This window comes from Bufo gargarizans, chromosome 3, assembly GCF_014858855.1.
Source record: "Bufo gargarizans isolate SCDJY-AF-19 chromosome 3, ASM1485885v1, whole genome shotgun sequence".
Lineage (NCBI taxonomy): Eukaryota > Metazoa > Chordata > Amphibia > Anura > Bufonidae > Bufo > Bufo gargarizans.
This window is the reverse complement of record NC_058082.1, coordinates 43,172,577-43,185,512: the sequence shown is the minus strand read 5'-3', so window position 1 is coordinate 43,185,512 and position 12,936 is coordinate 43,172,577. Positions and strand designations below refer to the sequence as shown.

At 47.4% G+C, this 12,936-nt stretch overlaps 1 protein-coding gene across 1 annotated transcript in view; it reads left to right on the top strand.

The window, feature by feature from the left end:
* Nucleotides 1-207: 207 nt before the first annotated feature.
* RSF1 (remodeling and spacing factor 1) overlaps nt 208-12,936 on the top strand; it is a 28,126-nt gene continuing 15,397 nt past the window's right edge. The window contains 4 exon segments of the mRNA XM_044285105.1: nt 208-620; nt 8,201-8,292; nt 9,938-10,030; nt 11,882-12,087. Coding sequence (XP_044141040.1) covers nt 419-620; nt 8,201-8,292; nt 9,938-10,030; nt 11,882-12,087 — 593 coding nt within the window. The 5' untranslated portion in view covers nt 208-418.

Below are 12,936 nucleotides of genomic sequence, written 5' to 3'. Positions count from 1 at the left end.
AAGACTGACGGCAGCGGTATCAGCTTCTAATGAACGTACATAGCAGGAGGATGGACGTGTTTAAAAACAAATACAATAAAGTTTATTTGAAAGAAAAAAAAAAAAAGAAAGAATGCAATTCCCTTTGTTGTGTTGAGCACTCTCCTCAGCTAAGGGGGAGTGGCCATAGAGAGGAAGGGGACGAGACCAGAGGGGGGTCCCCGGGCGCGGGGTATTGTGGGATATGGGCTCCGGGCAGGAGGAGGAGCACTGATAGAACCGGGCGCCTCGACGTTTTGCGGGTGCACTGTCTGCCGCCTGTCCTCGCTGCTGCCTGGGAGGCTGAGCTCGGTCTAGTAGCGGGGGGAGGGGTGCTCTCCTCTCTCTCTCGCCTCTGCTCCCGCCCTCTTTCTCCGCCCCACCCCCTCCATACTCCAAGATGGCGGAGGCTGGTGCGGAGGAGGCTCCGGCGGCGCCAGAGGACCTAGCTCCTGCCCCGGCTCCCGCTGCCGTGTCCTCGGCGGGATTATGGCCGGATTTCGCAGTGGTGTGCTCTTTTCTGGAGCGGTACGGGGCCGTGTTGGATTTGCCCGAGTTAACGTTTCCGGAGCTGGAAGAAGCACTGGAGGAGACCGGCGCAGGTGAGGGGGAGGAGCGGGGGCCGGGGAGAGGAGGGGTACATGCTGGATGTTGGGGTACGGGGAGCTGGGGGGCCACAGAGGTCCTGGATTCTCCGTGCAGAGCTGGGTCTCTATAGAGCTGGCCGCCATAATGATCACATGGTCTGGTGTCCATCCTCACTCCAGCAGCCATATCCCGATACCTAGAACCCATCTCCTGCATCAGCAGCCAAACATCATGCCTAGAACCCATCTCCTGTATAAGCAGCCAAACATCATACCTAGAACCCATCTCCTGTATAAGCAGCCAAACATCATGCCTAGAACCCATCTCCTGCATCAGCAGCCAAACATCATGCCTAGAACCCATCTCCTGCATCAGCAGCCAAACATCATGCCTAGAACCCATCTCCTGCATCAGCCAAACATCATACCTAGAACCCATCTCCTGCATCATCAGCCAAACATCATACCTAGAACCCATCTCCTGCATCAGCAGCCAAACATCATACCTAGAACCCATCTCCTGCATCAGCAGCCAAACATCATACCTAGAACCCATCTCCTGCATCAGCAGCCAAACATCATGCCTAGAACCTATCTCCTGCATCAGCAGCCAAACATCATGCCTAGAACCCATCTCCTGCATCAGCAGCCAAACATCATACCTAGAACCCATCTCCTGATTCAGCAGCCAAACATCATACCTAGAACCCATCTCCTGCATCAGCAGCCAAACCTCATACCTAGAACCCATCTCCTGCATCAGCAGCCAAACATCATGCCTAGAACCCATCTCCTGCATCAGCAGCCAAACATCATGCCTAGAACCCATCTCCTGCATCAGCAGCCAAACATCATGCCTAGAACCCATCTCCTGCATCAGCAGCCAAACCTCATACCGAGAACCCATCTCCTGCATCAGCAGCCAAACCTCATACCGAGAACCCATCTCCTGCATCAGCAGCCAAACCTCATACCTAGAACCCATCTCCTGCATCAGCAGCCAAACATCATACCCAGAACCCATCATCTGCCAAACATCATACCCAGAACCCATCATCTGCCAAACATCATACCCAGAACCCATCATCTGCCAAACATCATACCCAGAACCCATCATCTGCCAAACATCATACCCAGAACCCATCATCTGCCAAACATCATACCCAGAACCCATCATCTGCCAAACATCATACCCAGAACCCATCATCTGCCAAACATCATACCAGAATCCATCATCTGCCAAATCATACCAGAATCCATCTCCTGCACCAGCAAACATCATACCAGAACCATCTCCTGCATCCAGCAAATATCATACCCAGAACCCATCTCCTGCATCCCCAGCCAAACATCATACCTAGAACCCATCTCCTGCATCCCCAGCCAAACATCATACCTAGAACCCATCTCCTGCATCCCCAGCCAAACATCATACCTAGAACCCATCTCCTGCCTGCATCGCTAGCCAAACATTATACTTAGAACCAATCTCCTGCCTGCATCACTGAACAAGTCTGATAGATAGAACCCATCTCATTGCTACCCAAGCATAGCTAGGATTCACCTCCTGCCCCCATCACTAACCAAGTTAGATGCCTAGAACACTTCTTCCTCTGTAATGAAGTCTGGAACCCATTTTCCCCATCACTAAGTCTGATTCCTAATTACAATATTTTCTACATCACCAACCATCATCTCATGTCTGATACCCAGAACCAACCTCTGCCTCCATCACTGGCCAAGTCTGATACCTAGAACCCATGATGAGTGTAAGACTTATACATTGAACCTTTCTCATGCATCTATCAGTAATTCTAAAATCTAGAACCCAACTTCTACTTCCATGACTAAGTATGATGTCTACCACCAATCTCCTGACTCCATCACTAGGTCTGATACCTAACGCCAGTCTCCTGAATCGATCACTGAAGCTGATGCCTAGAACCCATCTCCCGCCTCCATGACTGTCTGATACCTAGAACTTATCACCTGCTTCTGTCTCTAAGTCCAGTAACTAGAACTGCCTCCTTCCCATCACTAATCTGAAACCTAGAACCTTTTGCCATCCACCATGCCTGATACCTAGTACCCAATCTCTGCCTCCAAGTCCATTAACTAGAACCAATCAGTTCAGTAACAAAACTGCAACTCCTGCCTCTCATTGACCATTTGTTATTGTTAGCCTATACATTGTTACTTCTACATGATACGTGGGATCTACCTCTTGACTCCATCAGATGCTTAGAACCTACCTCTAAAAGCATCTGTTATCTTTGCTCTGCATCATGCTTTTACCACTGATTACATGTGATGTTTCATGGTTTCCCACATAACAGTCCACACCTGCATCCTAGAACCCTCCTCATCTCCAGTACCTGTTTACTTCCCTTATCACTTTGGTGTCTAGTAGCTACTCCCATCAGCGTCTCATACCTAAGAACCTATTTCATGTAGTCTTCTTCACTCCCCTTCTCTTCTCTCCATATCTGCAGATGTCTAAAATCTAGAACCCCACCAGAACCATATGTCCATCACCGCCCAACCTCATCTTTCCCTGAAGTCTGTTACCTAGAGCTTTATAGTTCTCTCACTTAGAACTAATCTTAATCCTCCATCAATGTCTTGATGCCAAGAAAATACTGCATGTCCTCCATCATACTGTCAACTCTCTTAGGTTCTAGACCTAGGATCAAGGATATCTAGAAATGTCTCCTGCCACCATTGCTGTGTCTTGTATTTGCTACCTGCCTCATGTCTGTCACTGAAAGTACCTAATACCAACAACTTTTCTCCTGCCATGAGTAGTGGGTATAATATCTAGAAACCATCTCATAGGTTCTTGATTAAATAATCAAAATTATATTATTGAAATGAATGGTATATATATATCCCACTTCTGTTACCATCAGTGACCACATCTCCTGACTACCACGTTCTTTCAGACATGGGCTGAAGACCATCTCACTCAACTGCCTTATAACCAACCGTGTCTGTCTCAACCTTCTACCAACCAGTCTCATCCTGGAATTTGTTTCCATAGAACATCCAGTTTGTGGCCTTTATACATCAACGTGGTGCCTGTAACCCATAACCTGCCTCCATCGCCAAGTCTAATATCTAGAACTTGTAACCAGAACCCATGTCCAGCCAGCCACTTACCAACACTAATATAGAACTCATTCCCTGCCTTCATCATTAGCCAAGGATACGTGCCTATGCACTAGAAAATCATATACCTAGAACCCACCTTCTGCCTCGTAGAACTGCATCTTATATCTAGAACCCAGTTCCTGCCACCATCACTATCCAGTTCTGGTATCTAGATCCCATTTATTATACCCATTGCTATCCAAGTTGGGTACCTAGAATCCATCTCCTTCCTCCTAGGTGAAAACCTAGAACCCGTCTCCACCACTAGCCAACTCTTGTACCTGGAATGCCTCTGCCTTCATCAGCAACCCAGTCAGGTTCCTAGAACCCATCTCCTGCCTCCATCGCTAACCAGTTGCTTTTCTGTCACCCAGTACTACCAGCCCTCCGACGTCCTGCACTCCAGACTCTTACGCTAAACCTATGCCATGTGTCTGGGAGAATTTCTGACTGGCTGATGCCCAGCACTTAAAGATTTCTGTAACCTGAAAAATGGGTATTAAGCTGGCGGACGTCAGCGATGTCTATATAACTATATTAGCGCCATCTCACTGCCTGCCGCTGTTATTGAGAAAAATTAGCCTCTAGGTGCAGGGGGGGGGGGCGTTGTTCCTGCTCCTAGAGGCTCTGTTCTCCCACCTCTTTTCATGCTCTCCTCCCGCCGGCCGTATCTGCAGTGTAAATCTCATGCCGTTCAGTATTTGGCGCAGGCGCAGTGAGGAAACTGGCAGCCGGCGAGCGCCCTTCACTCACTTCGCCGACTACTGAATGGTGCGAGATTTCCCCAGCGCACAGGGCCAGAGGTAGGAGACCTACGCTGCCTGGCCCGGTCAATCTAGTGTAGCAGGGTGTGGCCAGAGGCGGGAGAACGGAGCCTCTAGGAGCAGGGGCAACGCCCCCCCTGCACCTAGAGGCTAATTAGCATATTATAAAAGTTTGTTTTTCTCAATAATGGCGGCAGGCAGTGAGATGGCGCTAATATAGTTATGTTCCGCTGACCTTAGCACATCGCTAATGTCCGCCAGCTTAATACCCATTTTTCAGGTGACAGAACCCCTTTAACCGTATGTTAACCCTCCACTGCCTTCTTTTTAATTAATTTTTTATATTCCTTTCCATATTTTAAGTGACAGCGTAAAAAAATAAATGAGGAGTGAAGAACTACTACCAGCCAGACGTCTCCAGGGAAGATGGTGGGAGGAGGGATGGAGTCTTTTTATGTCAATAATCTAGGATTCCTAAAATAAGTAAACCCAAAGGTGGCCGCTCCTCGGAAATTCATCAACATCTGAAGTTGTTTGGGGATTTGTGTGAGGACGAAATGATGGAGGGGCTCTGACACCCCGATCCAGGGGATGGAAATTTAAGCAGTTCTGATCTATATGCAGTAGTGCTGTGCGCCGCTTCTGCTGCTGTATAACACCGTGGTACCAGTTTTGTTGTCATTTGTCCTTTGGGGGGGGGGTCTGGGTCTATGCAAACATTGGGGGTTTCAGTCCGCTTGTTACGCTGAGTTCACATCAGCGTTCAGCCTTTCCGTTCTCCTGCTCCGTTATAGGAGCAGGAGAACGGAAAGGACGGATCGGGGACATAACTGAGCCGAGCAGAGCCTACAGACCCCATAGACTATAATGGGGTCCGTTAGGTTTACGCTCAGAAGATGATTTTGGAGCGGAGACGAAAGTACTGCATGCAGGAGAACGGAAAGGCTGAACGCTGGTGTGAACGAAGCCTTACCAGTACGGCCTCTGAAGTGACACTAGTGAAACGTTATCCCTGATGATAATGTATTTACTGTTTATTTTATTTTTTATATTTGTTTATTCTGCCATCTGATACTTTGTATCTGCTCGTTGTGTTGCTCTCAGAATAGTCTTTTTGTGGTTTGTGAGTTTCTTACATTCACACAAATTTCCACCGTCGTGTTCCTCATAGAAACTGCGCTGCTTTTATTGTTTTTCCTTTTTTTTAAGGTTTGCAACATCAAAAAGTTAAAATTTTGGTTTTAAGATATCTTCTATCAGTGAATGGGGACGTCAACGTTTACATCCTCAAACTGAAGCGCACAACCTAATCCTGTTCACAGCTGAGGGTTTGTTACAGTTAGAGTCTAGACCACGGATGTCCAACTTGTGGCCCTCCGGCTCTTGCAAAACTACAGCATCCATCATGCCTGGACAAACGTACAGCTATTAAGACATGCTGGGAGTTGTAGTCTTGCAACAATTAAAGGGCCAGGAGTTTGACATCCCCGGTCCAGAGAATCCTTTAGCATTTTTGGTCCATCAGCTGCGCAAACCTCTCCCCTGTCCTGATGGTTTGGTGCAACGTATCAGTCAGGCCGAAATCTAAGAGGGAAAAAAAACTTACCATGAAAACAATTGGATACATTTTTTTTTGGCCTGTGGTTCTAAATGGGAATGGTTCCATTCACTGACATATTGAAAATGTTTAGGAACTGAAACAATTTAGATAAAAGTTGCTACAATAGGGGCCTGTGACTGGATGTGTATTAGCAGAATGACCCTGAAATGCACCTGAGTAATTATACAGAATATGTGAATGCTGCAATGAATATTGGGTGAGATTGTCAAGATGTTTCCTCAGCAAAACAATTCCTCATCAGCCACAGTCTGTCAGGGTATGCTGGGGGTTGTAGTTCTGCAACAGACGGAGAGCCAGAGGTTGCAGATCACTAGTAAACAAGATTGACTCCAGACTGATGTGACTTGGAATTGTATAATAGTGGGGTATAGTATCGCACCTCAGCTGCTGCAGGACTTCTTTTTGATCTATTTAGTTAAGATGTCAGTTTTCTTTAAAATTGAAAAAAAAATGTTCTGCAGCAGCTCAGGTGTATGTGTGTATTGGGAGGTTCTGCAGCAGCTCAGGTGTGTGTGTGTGTATTGGGAGGTTCTGCAGTAGCTCAGGCGTGTATGTGTATTGGGAGGTTCTTCAGCAGCTCTGGGGTGTGTGTGTATTGGGAGGTTCTGCAGCAGCTCAGGTGTGTGTATTGGGAGGTTCTGCAGCAGCTCAGGTGTGTGTGTGTGTGTGTATTGGGAGGTTCTGCAGTAGCTCAGGCGTGTATGTGTATTGGGAGGTTCTTCAGCAGCTCTGGGGTGTGTGTGTATTGGGAGGTTCTGCAGCAGCTCAGGCGTGTGTGTATTGGGAGGTTCTGCAGCAGCTCAGGCGTGTGTGGGTGTGTGTATTGGGAGGCTCTGCAGCAGCTCAGGCGTGTGTGGGTGTGTGTATTGGGAGGCTCTGCAGCAGCTCAGGCGTGTGTGTGTATTGGGAGGTTCTGCAGCAGCTCAGGCGTGTGTGTGTATTGGGAGGTTCTGCAGCAGCTCGGGGGTGTGTGTATTGGGAGGTTCTGCAGCAGCTCGGGGGTGTGTGTATTGGGAGGTTCTGCAGCAGCTCAGGGGGGTGTGTGTATTGGGAGGTTCTGCAGCAGCTCAGGGGGGTGTGTGTATTGGGAGGTTCTGCAGCAGCTCAGGGGGGGGTGTGTATTGGGAGGTTCTGCAGCAGCTCAGGGGGGTGTGTGTATTGGGAGGTTCTGCAGCAGCTCAGGGGTGTGTGTGTGTATTGGGAGGTTCTGCAGCAGCTCAGGGGTGTGTGTGTGTGTGTGTGTATTGGGAGGTTCTGCAGCAGCTCAGGGGTGTGTGTGTGTGTATTGGGAGGTTCTGCAGCAGCTCAGGGGTGTGTGTATGGGAGGTTCTGCAGCAGCTCAGGGGGGTGTGTGTATTGGGAGGTTCTGCAGCAGCTCAGGGGGGTGTGTGTATTGGGAGGTTCTGCAGCAGCTCAGGGGGGTGTGTGTATTGGGAGGTTCTGCAGCAGCTCAGGGGGGTGTGTGTATTGGGAGGTTCTGCAGCAGCTCAGGGGGGTGTGTGTATTGGGAGGTTCTGCAGCAGCTGGGACACAAGCTGTATAAAACAGCTCCTCATGTTTAGTGGTCTAAGTAATGATGAGTTTTCAGCACTGCATTGTTTTTCTGCTGGAGGACACGCTGAATTTCGGACAAGCTGCAGGCGTCGTCCTGAGTGAGGCGCATCCTCCGGCGGTCCATGCACCTAGAATGAATCTACTCCGGCCCCTGACTGGAGGAGACTTCAATAGTCATTTACCCCAGGAAACCTAATTTGCTGGGGCTGATAGCCCTGCCCCCACCGCACTGCAGTTGTTTGTTATAAATCACAAAACGGGGCCGTCTGATTCTATTACTCTAAAAACTGGCATAAAGGAACCTCAAACTGATAAGTGACCCCAATCAGTCTGTGGCAGAAATGCAAAGATTCCCATTTAGTAACTGGGGGTCTGCACATGGGTTAGCCCTCGTAGCCACCCATTGATCTACCCTTATCTGCAGGTGGACCCCATTGTTTTTATGCTGCTTTACTGTTAAACCTTTTGGCATTTGGTATCTGATCGCTCTCCCCCTCTCCCTGCAGTGTCCCGGGCGCTGGTCGAACTCCACTTGAAGCTCATGAGGAAAATTGGAAAGTCGGTCACATTTGACAGATGGGAGAAATACCTGGTCAAGGTAGGAAGCCTCATGATATCCTTAACGCCATACAGCGTCTCGGCAGATACTTACAGGGGATCCCCTGTTATGTGTCAGGACGAGCGAGACGCTCAGGTCCTCACACCGGGGTTAATTGCCGCGGATCGCCCTGCTCTTTGATTGAGGCCGGGTGCCGCCACCTACATTTGTATTCAGGGGTTAATTATATACATTGGTGGCAGCGGCGGCCGCATCACAGTGGGGAGGAAGGGAGAAGGAGGAGAACGTGGTGCGTGCTGAGAGCGGCGCCTGCCATGTTCTCTAACAGATACTAGGCTGCGCAGCCTAGTGTCGGAAAATAGCAAATCTCGGTTTAGAATCGATCCGTGTATGAAAGTATCCATTGGGTATCAAAAATTTGATACCCGGTGCAACCCTAATGTGTGTGTATATATTTAACAAAATAACTTTTTACTACTTTTTAAAAAAATAATTTAAGCCCCCCGCTTCTTCCTTACACTGCCATGAATTACCATTGTGGTGTATGAGAGATTTTCTATGTTCCTATTTGGGCTCCTACCATCTACAGGTCTTCATAGGAACTAGGTCTGTGCGTTCCTTCAGAGAGACCCAGTCTATTACAGAAAACATACGCCCCCTCCCATCTCAGCGCGGGGAAGCAGGTCAGGCCTGTTGAGCGTCCCAGGAAAGCCGCCTCAGATACTGTTGTCGCACTGGTGCCATCTTTAAAGACCCACCGGTGCTGGTCAGGAGTGGGTTAAGCCCTTCCTGCATCCAGGTGCCCCCTGCTGTGCCATCAGCAGTGTTATCTCCAATACCGTGCATTTAATGCCTTAGATGCCTCAGTAGCAACAGCTGCATCTAAGGAGGAGGTAGAGGCCTCTCACTGTCGGCCCTTTATCATTTCCATTCCTTCTAAATCCACTCCTGACTTTAGCTCCAAAAAACGCTGGTGTGATTCCAGCCTAATGTGATTATACAAGCGATAGACGTTTCACAGCGTCAAGTAGAATTGGTCCCAATTCATTACCTTTTGTTAAAATCTCTGTTTGCTGTCAGTGAATGTGAATATTCTTTTTTACACTCTGGCTGAAAACCTGTAGAGCTCTAATACTTCTGGCTGAGGGTCCCATTTGTATCCAGTCCAGGTGGTCTTCTGTGAGGTAAAGAGTAGACGTCAGCAACACACGCAGTTTGTTACAATGTATCTGCGCAGTTCAGGAGTCCAGACTGTGACAAGTACAGGGTCTGGGCCAGTTTTCAGCCTTTGGATGTAGACAACGAGGTTTCTATTGATTGACATCTAGCAGAGATCTTGAAATTGAGGACTAAAAGCTTTGATTCCATAAGACAGTGTAATAAACCCCCTGAGAACTCTATGAAACCTTCATCTTGTGATCTAAAAATTCACTAATTTATGATGTCTGGGTTTTATTTGTCAAGGTTTTAGTGGATCTAAAGATTCTGGTGGCTTGTTCAGGATTAGATATACATGGTCGCCTTCTTCCAAAGACAGCTCCACCCCTGTCTACAGGTTGTGTCTGGTATTGCAGCTCAGCGCCATTGAAGTTAATGCGGCCATGCTGCAGTACAAGCTGTGGACAGATGGGGGCGCTAATGTTGCTCAGGACTGTGTGTAATTGCTACTCTTTGTATTCCCTAGATTTGTCAGGACTACAACAGGACGTGGGCCTGGGAGCTGGAGAAGAAGGGGTACCAGGAGATGAGCGTGGAGTGTAAAGTGGGGATGCTGAAGGTAAGTCTACCGTCAGGCTTGGGGGGGGGGGTCCTTAGTGGTGTTACATATGTCAATAGAGAACTTAAAGGGGTTGTCCAAGATTTTCGTATTGATGGCCTAGCTTCAGGCTAAGCTGTCAGCATCTGATGGGCAGGGGCCCAATATCAGCAATTTCAGAGTAGCTCTGAGGCAGTGCGCTCAGCAGGCAGAGTGTCAGAATCCCATAGACCACAATAATAATCTATTGTGGTCTATGGGACAAGCAATCAGAATATTGCAGGTTTCAGCCCTCAAAGGGGACTAAAAGTAGGTGTGTAAAAATAGAAATTACATTCAAATCACCCCCTTTCCCAATTTTTTACATATGAAAATAAAAAACAAAAAATGAACATAACGGATATGGGCGTGCCTGGAATTGTCTGAACTATGACAATACATTTTCCCCTACACAGTGAACGCCAGAACAGGAATAAAATTACACACAATTCGCCATTCCCCCCAAAAAAATAAAAAGTGATCAGAAAGTTGTAAGTAGCCCAAGAATATAATATAAAAAAATGGTGATGGTAAGAAAGTCATTTTTTATTTTTTTCCTAGAGTTTTTATATTTTTCTCTAAAACATAATATAAACTATACAAATTTGGTATCGCCATAAATGTATTGACCCGCAGAATAAGGGTGTCATGTCATTTTTAGCGCACAGTGAATGGCATAATATCAAAACCTTGGTGAAATTTTTAATTTTTTTTATTTCACCCCCCACAAAGAATTCGCCCCCCCCCCCCTGTTTTCCAGTACAAGCTATGGTAAATTAAATTATGCCATCAAAAAATACAACTTGTACCGCAAGAGAAGAAGCCCTCATCTGGCTATGTGAACGGAAAACTAAAAAAAGTTATGGTTGGGGAGGAAAAAACTAAAATGGGCCCAGTTTTTAAGGGGTTAAAGAGGCATTCATGTGATTTCTGCTGCCCCTGTATGAGAGCAGGATGTGACGCAGGGAGAGAGTAAGCCCAGACAGGACTCCTGGCAGAGACAGAGAGTCCTGGTTGCTCCGCCCACACACAGTGATTGACATCCCTCTGTACACACTGATACAGGGCAATCAGGACTCTCGCGGTCTCTCCTAGGAGTCCTGTCAGAATTTACTCTGCTTTTTAGATGAACAGTCTTAGCAACTTTCTAATATCCTTATGGCGTTCTTCTATCTCTGCTTTCTGTCTGTGAATGGCCACCTTCATTGTTCATTTCCAGGGAATAAGAATTTGTCTTGGTCAGGTGACAGTTTGTTACAGTGTTTCGGAATGCTCTGCTCTTGCAATGGTCACTGTACAGCAGGGTTTCTCAACTCCGGTCCTCGGGACCCACCTACCAGTCTGGATTTGAGAATATCCCACAGAATGAATACCTGTGGTAAGTCCTGATGCATTGACACTAATTATATCACCTGCTCAATACTAAGGAAATCCTGAAAACATGACTGGTAGGTGGGTCCCGAGGACCGGAGTTGAGAAACCCTGCTGTACAGGAAGGATCATGCGGTAGTTTAGTCAATGACTGCAAGCAGAGATCTTGAAAGACAGAAGGCAGTAATACAGAATAAATATAGTGGCAGACATTACAGCTGGGACCTGACTACTGGGGGGAGGCTCTTTTCAGGGCAGATTTGAGCAACTGTGTCCAGCCTTGGGCTTTCCAGCTCTGACAGATTACAACTCCCAGCCGTACACTGCCGGGGCATGCTGGGCGTTGTAGTATTGCAAGTGCTGCAGTGCCTCACCGCTGACCAGTTCCTCTGATGGCGATCATCTGCTGTAGCGTGGCAGGGACAGAGGGTGGCGCTCTACTCACACCTTCTCTCCTTTCAGCACTTATGCGAGTGTCAGTTTGATGACAATCTGAAGTTTAAAAATGCCATCAATGAAGAGGACGCTGACGCCATGCGTGTCCAGCCCATAGGGCGCGATAAAGACGGCTTAATGTACTGGTATCAACTGGATCAGGACCATAACATCCGCGTGTACATCGAGGAGCAGGACGACCAGGATGGCTCCACCTGGAAGTGCATAGTCAGGTCAGTACAGTGTTCGGGACAGGGCACCCAGTGCATTAGTGCAGCTGCAGAGTCCTCAGGAGGATGCATGTAGCTTGGTCTGTATTCACATTACTGCATGCATTACAGCTGTAATCTCCCAGCATTCCCTGCTGGCTTAGTGTCGGCACCGTCTGCTCTAGTGTTCTTCATTTTGGCAAGACCTTTCTCTATACCGAGTGCTGTACAGTAGTCAAATATAGGAAGAACTAACTGCTCCCTATATTATAGTGCTTCAGCTAAGCTATCATGGACGTGCCTGACCACAAGATTACTGACTGTTTCCTATAATAGCCAGCAGAATAGTGAGTGCAGCTCTGGAGTATAATACAGGATGTAACTCAGGATCAGTACAGGATAAGTAATGTATGTACACAGTGACTCCACCAGCAGAATAGTGAGTGCAGCTCTGAAGTATAATACAGGATGAACTTGGGAGCAGTGCAGGATAAGTAATGTATGTACACGGTGACTGCACCAGCAGAATAGTGAGTGCAGCTCTGGAGTATAATACAGGATGTAACTCAGGATCAGTACAGGATAAGTAATGTAATGTATGTACACAGTGACTCCACCAGCAGAATAGTGAGTGCAGCTCTGGAGTATAATACAGGATGTAACTCAGGATCAGTACAGGATAAGTAATGTAATGTATGTACACAGTGACTCCACCAGCAGAATAGTGAGTGCAGCTCTGGAGTATAATACAGGATGTAACTCAGGATCAGTACAGGATAAGTAATGTAATGTACACAGTGACTCCACCAGCAGAATAGTAAGTGCAGCTCTGAAGTATAATACAGGATGTAACTCAGGATCAGTACAGGATAA